At 40.9% G+C, this 22,460-nt stretch overlaps 2 protein-coding genes across 5 annotated transcripts in view; one reads left to right on the top strand and one right to left on the bottom strand.

Annotated features, from left to right (window-relative positions):
• The window catches only part of LOC137176752 (kinesin heavy chain-like), a 30,987-nt gene extending 14,125 nt beyond the window's left edge, over positions 1–16,862 (top strand). Inside the window, exons 12-26 of the mRNA XM_067582654.1 lie at positions 542–723; positions 1,186–1,254; positions 1,361–1,567; positions 2,731–2,883; positions 2,991–3,188; positions 3,825–3,942; positions 4,193–4,269; positions 4,350–4,459; positions 5,850–5,951; positions 6,039–6,099; positions 13,710–13,781; positions 13,901–14,005; positions 14,101–14,314; positions 14,405–14,516; positions 14,865–16,862. Coding sequence (XP_067438755.1) covers positions 542–723; positions 1,186–1,254; positions 1,361–1,567; positions 2,731–2,883; positions 2,991–3,188; positions 3,825–3,942; positions 4,193–4,269; positions 4,350–4,459; positions 5,850–5,951; positions 6,039–6,099; positions 13,710–13,781; positions 13,901–14,005; positions 14,101–14,314; positions 14,405–14,493 — 1,757 coding nt within the window. The 3' untranslated portion in view covers positions 14,494–14,516; positions 14,865–16,862. The remainder of the gene's footprint in view (positions 1–541; positions 724–1,185; positions 1,255–1,360; positions 1,568–2,730; positions 2,884–2,990; positions 3,189–3,824; positions 3,943–4,192; positions 4,270–4,349; positions 4,460–5,849; positions 5,952–6,038; positions 6,100–13,709; positions 13,782–13,900; positions 14,006–14,100; positions 14,315–14,404; positions 14,517–14,864) is intronic.
• Positions 16,863–16,915: 53 nt separating this feature from the next.
• The window catches only part of LOC137176750 (plakophilin-4-like), a 51,793-nt gene continuing 46,248 nt past the window's right edge, over positions 16,916–22,460 (bottom strand). For 3 of the 4 annotated variants that reach the window (XM_067582650.1, XM_067582652.1, XM_067582651.1), the window contains 7 exons: positions 22,295–22,445; positions 21,773–21,965; positions 21,263–21,347; positions 20,860–20,989; positions 20,586–20,717; positions 20,337–20,410; positions 16,916–19,394 (listed from right to left, as the gene is read on the bottom strand). In XM_067582650.1, the coding sequence (XP_067438751.1) occupies positions 19,137–19,394; positions 20,337–20,410; positions 20,586–20,717; positions 20,860–20,989; positions 21,263–21,347; positions 21,773–21,965; positions 22,295–22,445 (1,023 nt within the window). In that variant the 3' untranslated portion in view covers positions 16,916–19,136. The remainder of the gene's footprint in view (positions 19,395–20,336; positions 20,411–20,585; positions 20,718–20,859; positions 20,990–21,262; positions 21,348–21,772; positions 21,966–22,294; positions 22,446–22,460) is intronic. The other variant, XM_067582653.1, reaches the window with a different exon arrangement.

Below are 22,460 nucleotides of genomic sequence, written 5' to 3'. Positions count from 1 at the left end.
TGTTGTACCTGGAATCTGCTGGAGCCTCTCTCCCAGTTTGTGGGTCACAGCCCCCAGTGCTCCAATTACCACTGGCACCACTGTTGCCTTTACTCCCCACATCTCTTCTAGCTCTTCTAGCTTTCAGCCCTTGGCATTTTTCGATCTTCTCGTGTTCCTTCTTCTTGATGTTGCTGTCGCTTGGGATCGCTACGTCTATCACCACCGCCTTCTTCTGTTGTTTGTCAATCAACACGATGTCTGACTGGTTAGCCATCACCAGTTTGTCAGTCTGGATTTGGAAGTCCTACAGGATCTTGGCTTGGTCATTCTCAACCACCTTATATATATATATGTATAATCATGTTTTCTCTCCATTTTTCATCCATCCAACACATTTGTGGTTTCTGCTAATGTGTAAATAAACTTGCCTTGTCCTACTTAAATAGAAACTGTATGAATTTCCCGTAAGAACAATTTTATAGGATATGAAACTGTGTAATAAACATCTTCTTGGTCAGTTGGACGAGTAAAAGATCTAACAGATGAGTGTGCATTGCAGGCGAGAACGTTCCTGAGGAGGAGCAGCAGAGCTCTAAGGATCAGAAGAGCGTGGAGCCCAATGACAACACTCCCGTCATCGACAACCTGCTGCCGGCCGGAGGAAGCAGCTCAGTGTCCGGCGAGGAGAGGAGCAAGTTCGAGGAGGACATCACTAACCTGTACAAACAACTGGACGACAAGGTGACTGTGTGTTATCTTTTGTATGAAACTGCTTGTAATTTATGTTCTTTGTGGGTTTGAATGCATGCTGTGCTCTCATTACACTGTCAGAACTGACTTTTATCAAGTGATTCTCTTTCATTTCCAGACCTTTCGAGCTTTGTGCATGACATATTTTACATAACTTTTGCTCGGAAAATTGAATGATGTCTCAGATCACACTAAACAGAGAAGTGGAAGAACTTAAAAACCTTCTGATGAGTATTTTTTTGCCAGAAAAGACCCGAAAAAGTAGTTTATAAATAATTCAACACTATGTAATAAACCTAAAAATAGATTCAAACAAGAGAAAAACACAATGCAGTAATGTGACTTCACTAAAAATAAGCTTTAACTCTGCCTCAAAATCTAAAAAAAGATGGATACATGTGGATAAAAGCCCTTCAAATACTTGACATTACTGTCAAACTGATCTATCTACAGGACGATGAGATCAACCAACACAGTCAGCTTGCTGAGAAACTGAAGGAGCAGATGTTGGACCAGGAAGAGGTTTGTCTCCCTGTTTTAAAAAATGATTTTGAAAAGTCTGTGAGTGTATGTTTGTGCTATTCTGTATATATTTGAACATCCACAGTTTCTGTGTGGGTCTTTTCAGCTGCTGGCATCGACGCGGCGCGACTACGAGAAGATCCAGGAGGAGCTGTGCCGGCTGCAGACGGAGAACGAGCTGGCCAAGGAGGAGGTGAAGGAGGTGCTGCAGGCTCTGGAGGAGCTGGCCGTCAACTACGACCAGAAGAGCCAAGAGGTGGAGGAGCGAGACCAAGCAAACCTGCAGCTGACGGAGGAGCTGCAGCACAAGACGGTGAGTGAGGCGCAGATTTTATCATGTTGTTTGAAGGTATTTTAAATGAATGCAACAAGGACTACATTTCCCATCATCCATCGAGAAGCTGACAGCTGCCATCAGTAGAAACTCTATCACTATTTTGGAAGAATAGGGCCATGAACATTTAATTTATTTTGAAACTTGTAAAATGACACAATAATTTGAACATTTTTTTATGTTTTTTCCTCTTTTATTTACTTTCTGCCTTGTATGTAACACTAGATAAAGAAGAAAATAAAGGAAATTGGAGGGCTGTGTCACATTTCTCTGTTTATTTAAGTGAGATAATGTAAAAAAATCAATAATAAAAGATTGTTAAACATGCAAAATAAGCTAATTTAAGCAATATGTTAAAGTTTATCTTAAAATTGAAGTTTAAATTTAAATTATTTACAATCATTTACACTCTTTCCTCTATTATAAGGCACCATGCGGGATAGAGAGACCACTCACCTAAAGGCCCCATGAAATGAAAAATACATTTTCCCAGTTTTAATCCTGTGTCACTGTGTTAATTGTTCATTTATCTCTTGTTATACGCCAAATATATGTCAGGAAATCTGTATCAGAGCATTTTAACATCAATATCAGTCTTTTCTCTTCCTGTAAAACGGTTTCAAATGTTTGATGACTCATCCTGCTCTCAGGGGTGCTGACAAAAGTTCATCCAATTAAATGTGACTTTGGGCGAGTAGCCACACCGGTCAAATAAAACCACACTTCACCGTTTGTGGGTTGTAGTAACTAACAGAGAAATATGGAGACAGATAGGAAGAGATGTATGTTTGGATCGGTGGTTTTCATTTCTTAAACAATGTGGCTGCTGATGTCTAAATCATCTCTCCCTCGTTCTCCTCCTGGTCTAACAACAGGTGAGGGAGGTGTGTGTGTGTGGAGCCAACAGTCCTCTGTAGCTCTGTTTGTCTTTGCAGCATCATATTGCACTAAACTCTAAGCCACGCCCACTTTTTAGCTAATCAAATACAAAGGATTTGATTTAAATCCCTCTTGTAACTGTACACCGCTCAAATATTAGGTTTCACTGGGAAATACATCACAGTACAGAAGCTAAAGATGCTCTAACTTCTTTTTCATGGGGCCTTGACAGCTTTGTGTGTGTGTGTTTGTGTTGTTGGCAGGCGTTGCTGTCGGCGGTGCAGAGGGAGCTCGGTCAGCTGCAGGAGCTGAATGGTCTGCAGAGGAAGAGAGCCGCCGAGGTCCTCAATCTGCTGCTGCGTGACCTCAGCGACATCGGCGCCCTCATTGGGACCAGCGATGTCAAGGCCACCACGGTGAGGACGCACACACACACACACACACACACACACACACTCTTACACACCTCTTCCATCTCTCACACTCACACCCTAACCTCCCCCCTCCTCTCCCTCGCCCTCAGTCCTCGGAGACGAAGGGGAACGGCTCGGCGGTGGAGGAGGAGTTCACGGTCGCTCGTCTCTACATCAGCAAGATGAAGTCGGAGGTCAAGTCTCTGGTCAACCGCAGCAAGCAGCTGGAGAGTGCCCAGGCCGACGCCCACCGCAAGATCCAGGCCAATGAGAAGGAGCTGGCTTCCTGTCAGCTGCTCATCTCCCAGGTAACTGTTGCCTAGGTAACAGTGTTCCCTCCCTCCATCCTACAGGGAGCCGTAGTTGCTAATTCAGAGTTCAGGGTGAGTTTTTAAAATGATGAAGTTTAAACCCCACTAATCTACTTAAATGTCCAAATTTCCCCTTAATTTAAAAATCTATATTTTCTGTTTGCTTTTTAAGATGTCCCTCTGAGGTAACAGTTTAAGAGACCTTGTGCATCATTACAGATTTTACATTTCCCCCAAATTGATCATACTTGCTATGTGAGGAAACTTTGGGACCTTGACTAGAATTTTAAATTAATTTCTAATGCTTTCCCTCACAGCAAGAGTTTCTAATAGATCCATTAAAACATCAGAGAGGTTTAAGAGATTAATTTCACTGTTATTTTTCATTTATTTACATATAACTTCATTGTTTATATACTGTATGCACTATGCAGGTCATAAATAATTTAAATATTAAACTTCTTGGGTGGTGTTCAATAGACAAAATCTCAAAAATGGAGACCCCTGAATGTAGAAAAATGCATTTTTTGCATGTGAAAAATGTATTTCGACTGATCTACATTTCTTCTGTCACACTAACTGAAAGTCACTCTGGATAAATGACTGAACTTTTCTTTTTCTGGTGTTTTTCAGCACCAGGCGAAGATCAAATCTCTGACTGATTACATGCAGAACATGGAGCAGAAGAAGAGACAGCTGGAGGAAAGTCAGGACGCCCTGACCGAGGAGCTCGCCAAACTCCACGCTCAGGGTCAGTACATGAAATGACAAACCCCCAAATCCTCCAAATCTCTTTAAATATAAGAACATATCTGTGCTTACTAGTCTAGAAATGATAATTTTATCAGGAGTTCAAAAAAATTGTATTTTTTATTGATATATCATTCTTTGTTTACCAACTTATGGCTTAGAATAATCTTACCTCAGGAAAAACAGTATAATCGAGTTAGATAACTGAATTAGATAAAAGAAGCTAATTTTCCTTCTTTGTTGGTTCTCAGAGAAAAGACACGAGGTGTCAGGAGAAGAGAAGGAGAAGGAGGACATCAGCAGACTGGACGGAGGCGAGGACATTAAGGTGACTTGAGTACACTGCTGATTTTGATATGTACACGGATGTTTACGTCTCTAACGTGGTTATTCGTCTCCATTCTCCAGAAGTCTCTGGAGGAGCAGCTGGAGAACCACAGGGAGGCTCATCAGAAGCAGCTCAGCCGCCTCCGAGACGAGATCGAAGACAAGCAGAGGATGCTGGACGAGCTCACTGAGTGAGGAAATATATACACATGACATTTATAGTGTAATATAAAAGCACAACAGCTCCAGATTCACCAAACAGCTCTATAAAAACACTTCTTTTAGATTTAGATTTCTTTGGCGTTCTTGGCGTTTTTGTGGTGCTTTTTAGTGAAAATGTTGCGTATTTTTGTGCTAAAAGTTCATAAGATTTGTGACTTAAAGTCGCCTAAACGTTACCATAAAACAGCAATCATACCTCAGTTGCCAGGAGTGGATATTGTGAGAAAATCATGAACATTTTGCACATACATTCAATATTACCATTTCTGTAGGCTGCCACTGTACGTTAGTGGAGAGCTGACCAGAATTAGACATGCTTAGATTACATGTGCATCATCTTAGACCCCTTATACAACTTCTGTGGGACATATTCCTCTAAAACATATTATTAGCTCTTGCAAATTAGTTGTATCTGAATGTTAATTGTAGCTGAACCCCATATTTGCTGCCTGTGTTTTGGGTTGTGCAAGATTTTGATCCGTCTTGCATGAAATTTCTCAAAAAGTCTTGAAAGCACGAACCCATCCCGTGAACTTTTTTTCTCTCGCAAATGCGGTAGTGTTGGCAGAATAACATAAAAAATGGTAATAACCAATGTCATCCATCAGCTCTATCTTGGGTTTCACAAGGACTCCGCTGAGTTCAAAGGATTTCTTCCACATGATTCAGGGTCGGACGTCATTTCCACTTGAGAAAATGTTCAAAGGAACTACTGAGGAGAAGAAGAAGCTCAGCAGCTCAGTGAATAAAGCTGCTGCATGAAAGCATTTAACATGTGTGTTCAAAGTCAGGTTCAAATCTTGGGTGTTCAAAGCCAATATGGCAAAGGAAAGATTCAACATCACCCAGACACAGACTTTAAATTCTCTCCGGGAGTCATCTCAGTAGGTCAAGAGGCTCAATCTAAATGCAGGACTTTAGGGTTCAAGTCTTGCTTTGACTTTAAAGTCCTGACCACACTTTGGAAGCTAATAGCCAGAGAAAAGGCTCCACTATGTCTGTTTGTAGTTCAGTGAGTTCAGATGATAAAACGACGATTGGTGATCAGGTTCAAGTTCTGTTGCTGCTCTTATTTTCCTATTTCGAGATCAAAGCCAAAACAGCAAAAATGCTAAAAAAGAATCATAAAAAGAAGCAAAAATGGAAACAAATCAGTTTAATAAATATCTTTAAAATTCCTGCTTCGGTTTTCTTCAGTGATTTTCAAACTGAGAGTTTCTGAAAAGTCTCAGAAGTGCTTAAAAGGCATAAAAGATTAAGTGAAGCAATGATTGTTTGATGACACAGATGTAAAAACGTTGTGTATGATTAATATTTTGGGGTTAAAGTCGTAATCAGACGTTCTTCTCTCTCTTCTAGTCTAAACCAGGGTCTGTTGTTGGAGCAAGAGAGACTCATGTCAGACTACGACAAACTGAAGGCTGAAGAACAAGAGAAGGATGCAAAGCTACAAAAACTCATGTAGGTACCAGTGAACGCAGGCTGATAATTTATTTATCTTGACGCAAAACAGCTTGAGCAGCTAAATGTCTGTTTTTTTCCAACCAGGCTGCTGAATGAACAGAGCGAGCAGGCCAGGGAGGACTTGAAGGGCCTGGAGGAGACTGTGGTGAGTCAAACCTGCCATGTGGCTTAAGTGGAATCAAAATATGTTTTTCATGAGAAAGGTGATGGGATTTAATAGCGTGAAGGTTAGCAGAAAGAGCTCATGATCACAAGATCACTGGCTTAAGCCCCGTTCCTGCACAATCAGTGTTCATGGGGCAGGTGTGAACAGTCGGTCTATCCAAAAGCAAACTTTTTGTAATATTAAATGTAACATCAAGAAGCAAAACATATTTTTCACATGTAGATAGCATCGCTCAGTTTAAGAGATAGCTCAGCAGAATAAGCTGCAGGTCATTGACACCTGTTGATCTTCTGATTGTTGGTTCAAATCCCGCTGCGGGCAGCTGATATTCTTGGTTTCTCTAAGTATTCAACATTGGCTTCTACAGTCAGCTCCAATCAAATACAGACTACTGTGGTTCAATCCAGTCAAACCATTGAGGATTGAAAATATCAAATGAAAACATTATGTTAGTGTCAATCTATAGCTCACAGTGCTGCACAGTGAGTCTGCACTTTGAAGGCTGTGGGTTCAATGCTGAATCAAATTTTGAGTGTGGCAGCCCGCATGACTGTGCACAACAGCACCAGTGAAACTCCCCAAAGTACGACACAAACTGTTTTCATTAGTTAAGTGGCACATAAAGGGCGTTAAATGTATTTGAGATATGCAGCACAGATTCCCTCCAGAGAGATAGCTCAGCAGGATGAGTGACAGGTGTTTGTCTCTTTGCAATGCTAGAGTTGTGGGTTCAATTCCCACAGCAGGATCAATATACTCTTGTTAACAGAGTCTTTAACATCGACTCAAAGAGCGTTGACACTGCCCCCTATAGACTGTGTCACACAAATACAAGTACACAGAGAAGTTAAAGTGCCACAGGAAAGGAAGAGGATGGAGAGTGTCATTTGAGAATTTTGCATTTTACCCCGATAGGAAGGCGGTGGTTTTGTGTATTAATAATGACACAACATAATAAGCAACAAACATGCGATGGCAAGAGACTTCCAACATTTTTAAAAACTTGTTCGCACCTTCATGCATCAGTAAAACTTCAGCTGGACAGGACTTCCTCTTTCATAACCCCCTGTGTACAGACCTGCGAAACATCGGGGGAGGACAAGGCCCCCCCCCTTACCCACCCATGTGGGACACAGTTTTTTTTGCTCCAGTTACTGGTGAAGGAGAGGGATCGAACCAGCCACCTCACGTCCGCAGACGTATCTGAGATCTGTGTTGACGAAGCCGTCACTCCACCAGGTCCCCTTCGCACTCACACCTCTTCTCTGAGCGCTTTTCAACCTCTCCTCTGAGTGATGTCATTCAAAAGTCCCAGACTGACCTGGGATCGAACCCACGACCCTAAAAACACAAACCTGCTGTCTAAAACTCTGAACCACACAGTTGAACCCTTTCTGAAGCTTTAGTCATTGGTTTTCAATCTCACCACCAAGTCATGTCATTCAAAAGTCACAGACTGATGCGGGATCAAACCCACGACCCTAAAACATGAACCTGTTGTCTAACACATTGAGCTACACAGTCAGATGTTCAACATGTCTTCATGAGGTTTTCAGCCTCCAGCTGTGTGTCTTACTTAAAAAACCTCAGTGAAAGTTGGGATTGAAACAACAACCTTGAAACTTCCTCACAGCTGTTCATCACAGTGAGCTACAACTTTTTTCCGAATTTGGGCTTTTGTTGGCGTTTCAACCATCAGTCATGTGACTCAATTTCAAAATTCATTGACAAACACAGACTTGAACCCACAACCGCAAAACCTTCATACTGCATCTCTACACCTGGAGCTAGTGGACCAGCAGGATGTCATGACATCATTTTCAAATCTAACAGAAGAGGAACACAAGCTCATCAAGTAGTTTGTAGTTTCAAGTTTAAGTTGACACACCATTTCTTTTTAGAGAACTGCTGGACCATGAACCTAAAAAGTATTTTGACAGAGCATTTAAATCTTTGGAAAAAAAAAATTGCTTTAAAGAAAGACCCTTCTGTGAATTGAATCCACAATCTTAAAGCTACAGTGCAGCTGTTTAACACTCTGAGCCACAGAGTGAAGCTGCTAACGAGAGGTTTCACCAAAGACTTTCAACCTTCATCAAGGCTGCTCAATCAAAACTCACTGAATCAGCATTGAACTCACAACCTTAAAACATTAACTGCACAACAGGCTCAGATGGTATTAGGGTAATGTCATTAAACAATTAAGTGGTGTATCTTGTGTCTCACTTTTAAAAAGTCCAACTGATTCAGTATTGAACCCAAAACTTCCTAAAATTTAAACAGCTGCTAAACAGACTGAGCTACTGGACCAGGACAGTCATCATATAAGATATTGGCTGCAATAAATCTCCAAGCAGCTCTGGCTTGAACCTTAAAACCTTTGAGTAGCATAATTAAACACATTGAGCCTCAAGGATTAAACCTTTACCAAGTGTTTTACATCTTAAATACAGCTTCTAACTTTAAAAACTGATTGATCAAGTCAGGATTGAACTCACAACCTTAAAGCTTCAGTGTTGCTGTCAAACACAGTGAGCTAAAGCTTCACACAGCTGATTGGCTCTCGGTCAAACCCACAACTTCAATCTTCAGTCAGAAAGCTACCACAAGGGTGGGTAACACCCCACTCCACGTAAAACTGCTTGAGTGCAGACACCTGATTGAACAACCAGGACCAGTTTGTCCGTAACACCCGGCAGCCTGGCTGTGAGCTGGTTTGCTTCAGTGAGGCCACATCACTGTCTCCTGCTTGTTTATGGACGCTGCAGGTGCAACTGTTTGTGCTCTCTAACAAAACATTTGAATTCATTTAGCATTACAATGTCAAAATCACCCTGTTCCAAGGATGACACAGAAGCTGTGCCACCCCCAGTTACAAGTAAATTATTTTCATGAAATGTTGAGTGTGTGAAAAATGTGTTTTTCATGGGAAAGGTGATGGGATTTAATAGCGTGAAGGTTAGCAGAAAGAGCTCATGATCACAAGATCACTGGCTCAACCCCCCTTCCTGCACAATCAGTGTTCATGGGGCAGGTGTGAACAGTCGGTCTATCCAAAGCAAACTTTTTGTAATATTAAGTGTAACATCAAGAAGCAAAACAGATTTTTCACATGTGGATAGCATCGCTCAGTTTAAGAGATAGCTCAGCAGAATAAGCTGCAGGTCATTGACACCTGTTGATCTTCTGATTGTTGGTTCAAATCCCGCTGCGGGCAGCTGATATTCTTGGTTTCTCTAAGTATTCAACATTGGCTTCTACAGTCAGCTCCAATCAAATACAGACTACCTTGGTTCAATACAGTCAAACCATTGAGGATTGAAAATATCAAATGAAAACATTATGTTAGTGTCAATCTATAGCTCACAGTGCTGCACAGTCAGTCTGCACTTTGAAGGCTGTGGGTTCAATCCTGAATCAAATTTTGAGTGTGGCAGCCCGCATGACTGTGCACAACAGCACCAGTGAAACTCCCCAAAGTACGACACAAACTGTTTTCATTAGTTAAGTGGCACATAAAGGGCGTTAAATGTATTTGAGATATGCAGCACAGATTCCCTCCAGAGAGATAGCTCAGCAGGATGAGTGACAGGTGTTTGTCTCTTTGCAATACTAGAGTTGTGGGTTCAATTCCCACAGCAGGATCAATATACTCTTGTTAACAGAGTCTTTAACATCGACTCAAAGAGCGTTGATACTGCCCCCTATAGACTGTGTCACACAAATACAAGTACACAGAGAAGTTAAAGTGCCACAGGAAAGGAAGAGGATGGAGAGTGTCATTTGAGAATTTTGCATTTTACCCCGATAGGAAGGCGGTGGTTTTGTGTCTTAATAATGACACAACATAATAAGCAACAAACATGCGATGGCAAGAGACTTCCAACATTTTTAAAAACTTGTTCGCACCTTCATGCATCAGTAAAACTTCAGCTGGACGGGACTTCCTCTTTCATAACCCCCTGTGTACAGACCTGCGAAACATCGGGGGAGGACAAGGCCCCCCCCCTTACCCACCCATGTGGGACACAGTTTTTTTTGCTCCAGTTACTGGTGAAGGAGAGGGATCGAACCAGCCACCTCACGTCCACAGACGTATCTGAGATCTGTGTTGACGAAGCCGTCACTCCACCAGGTCCCCTTCGCACTCACACCTCTTCTCTGAGCGCTTTTCAACCTCTCCTCTGAGTGACGTCATTCAAAAGTCCCAGACTGACCTGGGATCGAACCCACGACCCTAAAAACACAAACCAGCTGTCTAATACTCTGAACCACACAGTTGAACCCTTTAGTCATTGGTTTTCAATCTCACCACCAAGTGATGTCATTCAAAAGTCACAGACTGATGCGGGATCGAACCCATGACCCTAAAACATGAACCTGTTGTCTAACACATTGAGCTACACAGTCAGATGTTCAACATGTCTTCATGAGGTTTTCAGCCTCCAGCTGTGTGTCTTACTTAAAAAAACCTCAGTGAGAGTTGGGATTGAAACAACAACCTTGAAACTTCCTCACAGCTGTTCATCACAGTGAGCTACAACTTTTTTCTGAATTTGGGCTTTTGTTGGCTTTTCAACCATCAGTCATGTGACTCAATTTCAAAATTCATTGACAAACACAGACTTGAACCCACAACCGCAAAACCTTCACACTGCAGCGCTACACGTCAAGCTAGTGGACCAGCAGGATGTCATGACATCATTGTCAAATCTAACAGAAGAGGAACACAAGCTCATCAGGTAGTTTGTAGTTTCAAGTTTAAGTTAACACACCATTTCTTTTTAGAGAACTGCTGGACCATGAACCTAAAAAGCATTTTGACAGAATATTTAAATCTTTGTGTACAAAATTCACTTTAAAGAGAGACCCTTCTCTGAATTGAACCCACAATCTTAAAGCTACAGTGCAGCTGTTTAACACTCTGAACCACAGAGTGAAACTGCTAACAAGAGGTTTCACCAAAGACTTTCAATCTTCATCGAGGCTGCTCACTTTCAAAATTCACTGATTGAATCAGGATTGATCTCGCCACCTTAAAACCTTAATGGTAGTTATCACACAGTGCACCACAGGCTCAGATGGTATCAGGGTAATGTCATTAAACAATTTCAATCTTAAGTGGTGTATCTTGTGTCTCACTTTTAAAAAGTCCAACTAATTCAGGGTTGAACCCACAACTTCCTAAACTTCAAACAGATGCTAAACAGACTGAACTACTGGACCGTGACAGTCATCATTGAGGATACTGGCTTCAATAAATCTCCAAGCAGCTCTGGCTTGAACCTTAAAACCTTTGAGTAGCATAATTAAACACAGTGAGCCTCAAGGGTCAATCCTTTACCAAGGGTTTTACATCTTAAATACAGCTGCTAACTTTAAAAACTGATTGATCAAGTCAGGATTGAACCCACAACCTTAAAGCTTCAGTGTTGCTGTCAAACACAGTGAGCTAAAGCTTCACACAGCTTTTTGGCTATGGGTTGAACCCACAACTTCAATCTTCAGTCAGAAAGCTACCACAAGGGTGGGTAACACCCCACTCCACGCAAAACTGCTTCAGTGCAGACACCTGGTTGAACCACTAGGACCAGTTTGTCCGTAACACCGGGCAGCCTGGCTGTGAGGTGGCTGCAGCTCCCAGTGTCACTAGTCTGGTGACCAGCAACACAGCCAGCAGTTTAACCTGTAGTGAGGTGTTACCCATCCTTTTGGTAACTTTCTGACTGAAGATAGAAAACCTGAAATGAAAATGTTTTTCAACCGGTGTAAAACTTTATCTTCACTGTACATTGATGTAACTTTCGCCACCCCAGCAGAATTAAAAATATCATCCTTGGAACAGGGTGATTTTGACATTGTAATGCTAAATGAATTCAAATGTTTTGTTAGAGAGCACAAACAGTTGCACCTGTAGTGTCCATAAACAAGCAGGAGACAGTGATGTGGCCTCACTGAAGCAAACCACCTCACAGCCAGGCTGCCCGGTGTTACAGACAAATTGGTCCTGGTTGTTCAACCAGGTGTCTGCACTCAAGCAGTTTTACGTGGAGTGGGGTGTTACCCACCCTTGTGGTGACTTTCTGACTGAAGATTGAAGTTGTGGGTTTGACCCAGAGCCAATCAGCTGTGTGAAGCTTTAGCTCACTGTGTTTGACAGCAACACTGAAGTTTTAAGGTTGTGGGTTCAATCCTGAGTTGAACAATGAACGTTTAAAGTTAGCAGCTGTATTTAAGATGTAAAGCACTTGGTAAAGGTTTGACCCTTGTGGCTCACTTTGTTAAAATATGCTATTCAAAAGTTTTAAGGTTCAAGGCAGAGCTGCTTGGATCCTCAATCTTCAGGAGTGTGTCTGACTTTAAAAAAACTCTCTACCAGTTCCCCACCACGTCCCCTTTGCACTTGGAGCTCTTTGCTGAGCACTTTCTAACCTTTCCTCTGGGTGATGACTTAAAGAGACCGGGGATTTGAACCCATAACCTTAAAACTTCAATGAAAGCTGCCTAACACAGTGAGCCACAAAGTCTTCATCAAGACCATGTTCATCAGAGCTTTTCAGTCTTCATCAGTGTGTCTGTCTCCTGCCTGTTCATGGATGATACAGGTGCAACCGTTTGTGCTCTTAAATATCATTTATTGTCAGACATGTATCAAAGTCTCCTCCAACATATTTTAATTGATTAAACATCACAGTGTCGCTGGTTCGAAGAAAAGGACTCATGACCTGAAGATTCTGGTTCATCTTCTCTCTGAGCGCTTATCAACCTCTCCTCTGAGTGATGACTTTCAAAAGTCACTGAGGGACTGGGGATCGAACCCACAACTTTAAAACCTGAGCATAGTGGTCAAACCCAGTGAACCACAGAGTCTTACTGCTTGTAAGACTTTTCGTCAGAGCTTGTTAATCTTTTCTCTGGATAACAGCTTCTGAAATTCATTGACACACTAAGAACTGAACCCACAACCTTAAAACATCAACAGAGCTGTTTAACAAAGTGTGCCACAGGATTCAAGCAATATTTCAGGGTTTTCATTGGATGTTTTCAATCTTCATCAGTGTGACTGACTTTCAAAATTCACCGACTGAGCTGGGATTGAACCCATGACCTTTAAACTTGAGTGAAGTGGGCCACCTCAGTGAGCCACAGGGTCATCTGGCTCACAAGGGTTTTCATCAGAGCTATTCAGTCTTCAGTGGTGTGACTGGCTTAAAACTCACTGGGAGCCATGGGATTGAACCCATGAGCTTAAAATTTAAGTGTAGCCACCTAACACACCCAGCCACAGAATTGAGCTAGTGGCCAAGACAATTGGAAATGCATTTTTGTCATTTCATTCTTCAAACACTGACCTTTAAAATTTGCCATCAGAATCAGGATTCAACCTATAACTTATGAACTATCTGTCAACTTAGTGAGCTACAAAGTCTCACACATCACACATTTACATGAAAGGGTTTCCTTAAATCTTCTAAACAACTTCAAACTTTCTTTTTTGGATTTAGAAACAAAGATATGTCACATTAAATTAAAATATAGAATATCATCAGAGGATAATGTCTGTCGTGTCTAATTTCTTGTTCTCTCAGGCCAAAGAGCTGCAGACTCTGCACAACCTGCGTAAGCTCTTCGTTCAGGACCTCAACACACGGGTGAAGAAGGTATGTCTGCAGTAGAGAAACAGCTTTCCTTTACTTGTGCACACATTGTTGTTTGGTCTTATTTAGAACCTTTTTTCTGAAAATGGCAGTTTAACTTTTCACCTGTATTCTGTTTTCAGAGTGCAGAGCTCGACTGCGAGGAGGGACTTGGCAACGTTGCCCAGAAACAGAAGATTTCCTTCCTGGAGAATAACTTGGAACAGCTCACCAAGGTCCACAAGCAGGTAAATATAACACACTATAGATATGTGTGACTTCCTGTACATAAAATCAGAAATGTACGCTCAATTTTAAATACTTTGCTGTCCTTTCTGTTCAGCTGGTCCGAGACAACGCAGACCTTCGCTGCGAGCTGCCCAAGCTGGAGAAGCGTCTCCGTGCCACCGCAGAGCGAGTCAAAGCCCTGGAGAACGCTCTGAAGGAGGCCAAGGAGTCCTCCATGAGGGACCGCAAGCGCTACCAGCAGGAGGTGGACCGCATCAAAGAGGCGGTCCGGGCCAAGAACATGGCCAGGAGAGGATACTCACAGATTGGTGAGCTGACAGTCACACACATGGAGGACTTGGACAGATGGACAACAAAGGACACAGTAATGAATAACTGCTTGTTTGTTTGTGTCTCAGCTAAACCCATCCGGCCGGGGCATCATTCACTGTCATCCCCCATCAGCAGCTCCATCAGAGCTGGAGGCGTCCACACCCACAACAACTGAAACCACAACAGCAAGTTAATCCTGTGAGTTTCTATCTGATGAAAGTGACTAGATTGTAAAGTCAAGCTTTAATTTATGAATAAATTTCAGATTTTGGACCTTGTAGAAAATTTTAAATTTGTAAATGTCTTTATATCCTTTTGTTGTTCATATCAAAAGGTTATGTCATAAAAAAATACTTGCTGCATTTATGTCTTTATTTTTATTTTTATATCACAATTGCCTCTAAATTTGTATACTTTTATTTACATTTTCTTTCGTTAAATGCCATAATAATATATGCATTTGTTTATGATTTAACTGAACACGATGAAAAGTGTTTGTTTCTTGGAATAATCAAAATAAAACTAAAGCTTTGTTTCTTTCTGCAGACAGACCATGAGCAACTCAACGCATGCCCACCACCCCAACTGGAACCACAAGCCCCGCCCCTCCTTTTGGAGCACCAATCGGAGGCCATCACGACAGACTGTCATCGCTCTGAGAAGCAACATCCAAACATACTGTACATATTGATATGAGATGTGAACATATTTAATTTGCTGGATGTAGATATCAGAGGCCTCATTTATAAAACGTACGGCTTTACAGTAAATTGTGCTTTTCGGGAAAAATGATCAATCAGTACAATCGATCAGATCCAATTTTCTGTGATTGTTTCATTTGTAGTCATAATTATGCAACAGAATAAAGTGTAACATTTATAAATGAGGCCCTGAGTTAATTAAGGTTAAGACATGAATAAGAGGTGGTGAGAATCAAGGCCACAAGTTTAGAAGGTGACCTGTCGACGATATTTTGTTTATGATTTACGATTGTGACTGTTTGTTACTGCTTTCCGATGCTTGAAGAGCCAGTTAGAGCAGATGGACCTGTAGATTTATAATTTAATCTTAAACCAGCATTTAAGCATATAAAAATTTCACTTTTTTGGGATTAACAGTCAATGCCTTTGCAGCTTACGCAGGGCCTCTGCGATTAAAGCTCGTGTTATGAATAATTTTAAAAATGAAATGCAGTCAGCTCCTACAGACAAAAAGTCACGCTTGCAGCAAAAACATACAGTCACATGGCTTGTAAACTCTTAGTGTGATTGGTCACGAATGCCCCGGTTGCATTACAGTACTAACATCCTGTGTTGTCTTTGGAGTTTTTGTTTTCACATTTTACCATTTACCTGTTTTGGTGACAATCTTAAAAAAAACAACAACAAACAAATGCTAGGAAGCTTGAAAAAGTTAGTGCTGAAATATTTTTCACTGAGATGTAGAAGGTGAAAACTTTAACAGAATGTGCTTCAAACAGCCAAAAAAGTCCTGATTGTACCTTGTTTATTTAACTGCAGAAGGCCTCTAAAAAATGATTATTTGAGTTCCTGCGACATATAAGTTGAAGTTTTGTGACTCTTAACGCTGCAGGGACGCTGACCAGCCAATCAGATGTTCCCTAAGCTAACAGAGCTGCACTACAGTCTGGTTTGGTTTGTTGTGTGATGATAGAAGACTGCAGCAGGAATAAATACAAGTTTAGTTTTCTAAAAACTTCTCCTTAAACAGCCCGAAGAGTCTTGAAATGTTCTGCACTGCACTCTGTAAAACTCTCGATCAGCCAATCAGAGCTTTTAAGAACACAGAGACGCAGACAGAACAATCTGATTGGTTTAAAAAAAAGTCTGTTTTTCACTCTGCTACACCTCGTGCCTTTGGAAACATCTCATCCAACAGAATTAACAGACTTCCACTGAATTACACTTTGTTTAGCATCTTCTGAATCATGATATTAACACATAGGTTTTGCAGAGTAACTTCTACTTCCTCTTTCCAAATTTAAGGCAAAAGATTGTAACTAATGAGACAACTTTACCTGCTAATCGAAGATATATTCAGTGTCTGTGCTGCTTTCCTTTGGGCTGCCAGTTGAGCATGTTTTTGAATGTACATTATTATCTCCTTTTGTTTATGCAAGATGACATTTTCAGTAGCAACAATTCCCAGGAAGCTGCTTTGGGATTGTTGCTTTTGTTCGCCCCCAGAAGTTGCCGAGGAGCGTCACAGCTCAGAGCCTGATTATCAGCTTCCCTGATTTGACGTTTAATTGTAAACCGGCTGCCAGCTGTTTGTTTAATCGTGGCTGTTTTGACTGAGCAGGACATGACGAAGATGTGAATGTAACTGCATGGACTAGAGCTTGTGTTAAAGGCATGCTCAGGGAGGACAAACTGAGGTGATTTGTACACACCGTGCGCATTTACCTCATCATCATGTTATTATTTTTTTGTTTGTTTCCTTGTTTCTTTTGGCTGTGGCATCATATCTCTAAATATACCTACAACTGATGCAATTAAAGCTAATAAAGATATATCTATTTAACTTTCATCTTTTTTTGTCATTTTGTGTGAAAACAGAGCCCATGACTTCTAAAATGTCTTGTCATGATATAATCTTTAATCCCTATACATATACAGTATTTCCCTCTGTAACATTGCACATTATCATCATCAGTTTTTGGACAGAACAGACAGATGGGGTATTTTGGTCAGGTCACAAGTAAATTAATAAAAATAATCAATAAATAATAGAAAAATCTTCTTCACACAATCACATATAAAGTTCTACATATTGAATACAACAATGTAACAGGACGGTTAAACCATTGTATCTGTACAAATAGATTTTCACGTGTTTTTTTCACATATTTCACATACTTTATGATATACTGCACTTTTGGCCAACATACAGAAAAGCGGAGGGTTACTCCGGTTCTCTGAGTCTTTTAAAGGTTCCCGAGAATGAAGATGCTCATGAGTAAGTTTATCATCTCCGAACCTGGGCCAAATAATATTTTAAAAATATCTTTTGGGTGATTTTTATCCTGTTTGGAGCAGCATAGTGGTTTTATGGTCATGCTGCTCGTGTGGTTAATCCCTTCTCATAATCTGAGTTATTGGTAAATATGATTTGTCCCAGGTGTGATCTTTTTACACGATACTCAGCTTCGGTAAGTTCCTTTTCTCTCGCGTTCAAGATGACGCTGGCGGAAGATATTTATGTTATAAAGCCAACACACTGCACACTTTTACCGCAGAGAAAAATGAAATCAGTGGTGACGTTAACAAACACTCTGGTAAACAACAAAGTCAGGGCTAGGTTTTTCAAAAAGCACCTTTTGACTAGGCCCATCTTTGTGCTGTTCACTGACAATGGAGTAGATGCTACTGTACAGCCATGTCCATAATAATGCAGATAAAGCTGAAAATGTTGGTTATGGATGAGGAAAAATATGTCCTGAATAGCATTTTTACATTTTTATCCAAGCTTTTTGCAATATTAACAAAATTTCAATGTAATTTGAGCGGAGAACTCACACACTGTCTGGCTTATACTGGTGTCCAATGGGAGACTGTCAGAGAAGAATGGTGGAAAAGTTATCATCTCTGAACTCTTGGACGTAACTTTACTCTCAAATCCTACTGAAACTTGAGTAAAAAATCTCAAGCATATCAAAAAATATCCAAAGGAATGTTGATACCACGTTAGAAAATGAATATTGTGATTATTTACCTATGTAGATTGTAGTGTCCTACGATTAAGTGCAAATGATTTGTTCCACATTCGGTCTGAAACTACTGCAAATAGGCAACAGTTTTCTCACACATTAGCCTTAAGAACTTATATACTCTATAGTCATGTATATATTTCTATATATATATATATATATATGTATATATGGACATACTGTACGTATGTCATGTACGGAGCCCAGGAGGGGCCTCAGATAAAACAAACTAATTTGTGCTCTCGATTTGACAATTTGTGCACACGGATTATTTAATTTGTGACAAGGAATGTTCAGATGTTCACATGGTGTGTACCTCAATAATAGCACAGAACAATCTTACTGTGCGTTTGATGCCCTCTACAAGAGGGGAACAGTCAAAATATATAAATCAAGAGCACTAATTAAGTAAACTGTGCACATAAATAATTAAATTGAGAGCACAAATTACTAAATTGAAAGCACAAATTAGTTCTCAATGGCCCCTCCTGGGCTCTGTAGTCGTGGTTCTGTTGCTGTGAGTTTGGGTCTTTCTGTCACTACAGATGTAGTGTGAAATCTCTCCTACTGAACACGTGTAGGCATCTTATTCCACAGGCTTTAAATGATTTCCATCGAGTTGTTTTTTTCCACTTGCTTTCACAAACTGTTTGCTGTTTACAGAGCAACTGTGAAAAAAGAGAGCACCAGCAAGTTCTTAAAAATGGTTAATTGTCAATCGCCTTGACACAGCGATCGCAAAAATGTCAAAATGCTCCATTTCAGACGTCCATACTTCTGCACCTTCAAAAACATTATATTAGGAGGATATGTTTTTTTAAGTGTGAAGGGATTGTGGGTCAAAGTGGACGAAATAAAACATGATTTTTATATTTATCCGCATTATTAGCATCTGGTCTAACGTAGTCAAAAGCTGCACGTGGGAAACCGAGCCCTGGTCGTTCAGCACAGTTTCAACACAGATGCACACACATTCTCATGCATCCTCGACCTTTCACACAACCACACAGCACACTCACCCACGTGCACTCCCCACACACAAACACCCACAGACACAGACATACACGGTGTCCGTTTAGTTTTTTTTTTTACACCCAGGAGTCGGGGGAGCCGGTGAACTTGTTCGCCCTGTTTGAAGGCCTCCGCGTGGTGGAGTAGAAGTCCACGTAGTTGGTGTTGGCTTTGAATCGGAGCGTCTGGCTGGCGTAGCCGTCGGGGGAGGAGGGGGTCAGGTGGGCCGGTTCGTCCTCGTAGGGCTCCTCTCCGTAGCCTTGTGGGGACGACAGGTACATTCTGTAGCTGTTGTAGTTCTTCCTGTTGGGTTCGTCGTAGAATGGCTCTGGGTGCTGGGAGAAGAAAAATATGTGATTTATTGGCCTGGAGTTGTGATTATGCTGAGACTTCACTGTGGTGGACGCTGTAAATAATTATAACCCAACTAAATTGCATAGTTTCATTATCTTTAAAAGAAGAATATCTTATTTTTGTTAAAGTGTTAAAGCAAATAATCTCAAATGTTCTCAAAACTCAAAAATTTGGGAGAAAGTGTCTTTTTTTTTATCATGTTTACTTGTTTCCAATAGTATGACAGTGTCCTGACACTATCTGCAGATGACAGAGTAGCTGTGGATGCTTTTAAAAGATGTTACCGTGGTTACAGCGATGCTGATGTATTTTGCTTCTTAACTTTTTGTGGCTTAACTTTTTAGGTTGCAAAATTTTCATGAAGTCAGACTCACAGAATTTTGATATTTGCTTTGGGGAGCTCCTAAAAATGTTATATTGTATGTAAATAGTGAGACATTTTGATTGCAAATACATATCAGTGTGTGTCTGACCCCACTTTTGAGAAACACTGTTTACTTTAATAATCTTGCAAATGATGATGAAAGTCATAGGCATGAAACTGAATAAGAAGTAGCGCCGTAAGTAATGATTATTTTTATTATTCATTCATTCTGATTCTTGATTATTTGTTTGGTCTATTGCTTGGTCTATTAAATGATGGAGAAGAGTAAAGAGTCCAAGAGCCCTTTTCTCTCTTCAGACTGCTTGTTTTTCCAAATATTCAGTTTCTTAACATGGGAGACTAAGAAAATCAGCAAATATTGATATTTCAGAAGCTGCAGCCAAGGATTTTTTTTGTCTAAAACAACCACATAAAAGGTTGTCGGCGCAATATCTCTCAATTATGCTGCTTTTATCTACTTTCAAGTAATGTTAGTTCATGTTCCCATTAATAGAAAAATAAGCCAGCATTCAATACGTTTGTGGCTGACTTTTCTTACCTGGGACCTTCTCAAATCCTCTCCTGACTGGGAAGAGTATGTCCCAATGAAATATGGGGTTTTCTTCTCAGACCCTAAAGTAGAAAGTACCACACAAACACAGACAGGAGAGGTGAACAGATGAGTTTTAGACAGAAAGCACCAAATCTGTGCATTAATATCCATTTTCTGTATGAATAAGTGGTTAGAAAAGAACACCAGTGGTCCACACATAGATCCCTGAGGGACGCCACAAAAATCAATACGAACCTGTGTACTGCCGTTTGTGTAAACTGTTGTCTCCATAATACGTGTCGAGTTGCATAGATGACTGCGCCCTCTGGTAATTTGAACTGTGTCTTCTTATCCCGAGCATCGCTGGCGAGGATGTTGCACTACCACCTGAGAAAAACAATATAAAAAGATTTTATTCAGAATGGCAATAAATTCATCACAATGACTTTACCGTCACAGATTTTCCTTATCTTTTGCTGACAGGAATCTGTTTTAGACATATTACGAATGTCAGTTCGACCTCACTCACCGTCTCTCTCACCTGATTGGATGACGGGGGACATCTGTAGAGGGCTGGTGGGCAAGGTCGGCTGTGAGCGGTAACGATCTCGCTCCAAAGTGGAGACGGGAGTGATGAAGTGAGTGTAATTCCATCCATCCTGCACACACAAAAATCATTCAGTCATGTTTGATCTGGAGGTTTAAGTGCAGGAATTTAATATTATGGCAATAATAGTTGATATTTGGACACATAAATATGTTAAATTATTTCTACGACAGGTCTTTTCAAGTTAATGTGACTATGTTTGCTCATGTGATTAAAGTTGAGGACATTTCTACAACAAATACCTATAAAAAAAACACATAATAGTTGAAGATTTTGTTAGATCTGAATTAAAAGCTTTTTTTTTGATACGTCTGGTGGTCCTGACCTGTTTGTAGAGGCTCCTCAGCTCTCTGTACTGCCACAGCGTGTTCAACACCTGAGCTGCTGCCTTCACAACCTTCATCGAGTACCTTCGACATCAGGACACAAACCGCATATTACACCGTTTGTCTGTATGATTAATCATTTTCCGATATTATCCTGTTAATGTCTAATGTGAAAACACAAAAGGTTGTAATAATTCCCCACAGAAAGACCCCAAACTCCCCAACTAAACTGTGCAAAAGCAAATTATTCCCAGTTGTTCAACTGAGTATTAACAATGCTAATTAAATTAAAACAGAAGTTTATTTAATAAAAGTTATTTCAAAGTTTAATATACTAAAATATTTGTACATCATCTGATTCTGCTATTCTTTTATAACCAAATTACAATAAACAACAACAGAAAAGAACCAATTTAATTATTATTTGCGGTCAAATGGATTTCTAAGACTTTACCCTGAATGAACCCTGCAAAAACATTTCTACATATAGTTTTTCTGCTGTTTCGTACCCTTTCCCTCGTCCTTTGCTGATGTCCACCAGCTTCTCGATGCCTCCACTGTCGGCTAAAGCTTTGGCATTCTCCATGTTGCGGCTGGTGACCTCGTGCAGCGTGCAGCAGACCGACGCCACCGTGTCGTCCGACAGCACTGACGGACTGCCGCCAGGCAGCCGGTTCACCAGATCCCGCATGGCATACTTTCCTGCAGGAGGAGACACAGAATAAAGAATATTTTAAGCTTCCTGCAAAACCTTGCTTTACAGAAATTGTAAAAGTTAATCCTGCAATTCTTTAAAGAAATCCCTCTTTACACGAGGATTATTCCACCATCTCCACAAGTGTTGTCCACAAGGGGGTGATGTGTTATCACTCTGTCACAATTGTAATGAATGGACTTATGACACACTGTGATGTAATATGAAAACCTGTCTTGAACAAGCTGTTGATGTTCCTGCCTAAAGTGTGAAGATGTTCTTTTCACAGTTTGAGTGATATGTTTGTGTGTGTGTGTGTGTGTGTGTGTGTTTGAACCTATCAGCTCCTTGTTCCGGCCGTCCAGCGCCATGTTGCGGAGAGCGGTGGCGACGGAGCAGACGACACGGTCGTTGTCCATCCTCAGCAGCTCCACCAGGATGGGCAGACCTTTCTCTTTACGCACCGCCGCTCGGATGTAGGCCGAGAACTGGACACACAAACA

The sequence above is a fragment of the Thunnus thynnus genome, chromosome 24 (assembly GCF_963924715.1).
Source record: "Thunnus thynnus chromosome 24, fThuThy2.1, whole genome shotgun sequence".
In the NCBI taxonomy this organism is placed as follows: Eukaryota; Metazoa; Chordata; class Actinopteri; order Scombriformes; family Scombridae; genus Thunnus; species Thunnus thynnus.
The sequence above is the reverse complement of the archived record's forward strand: the minus strand, read 5'-3'. Positions and strand labels throughout refer to the sequence as shown.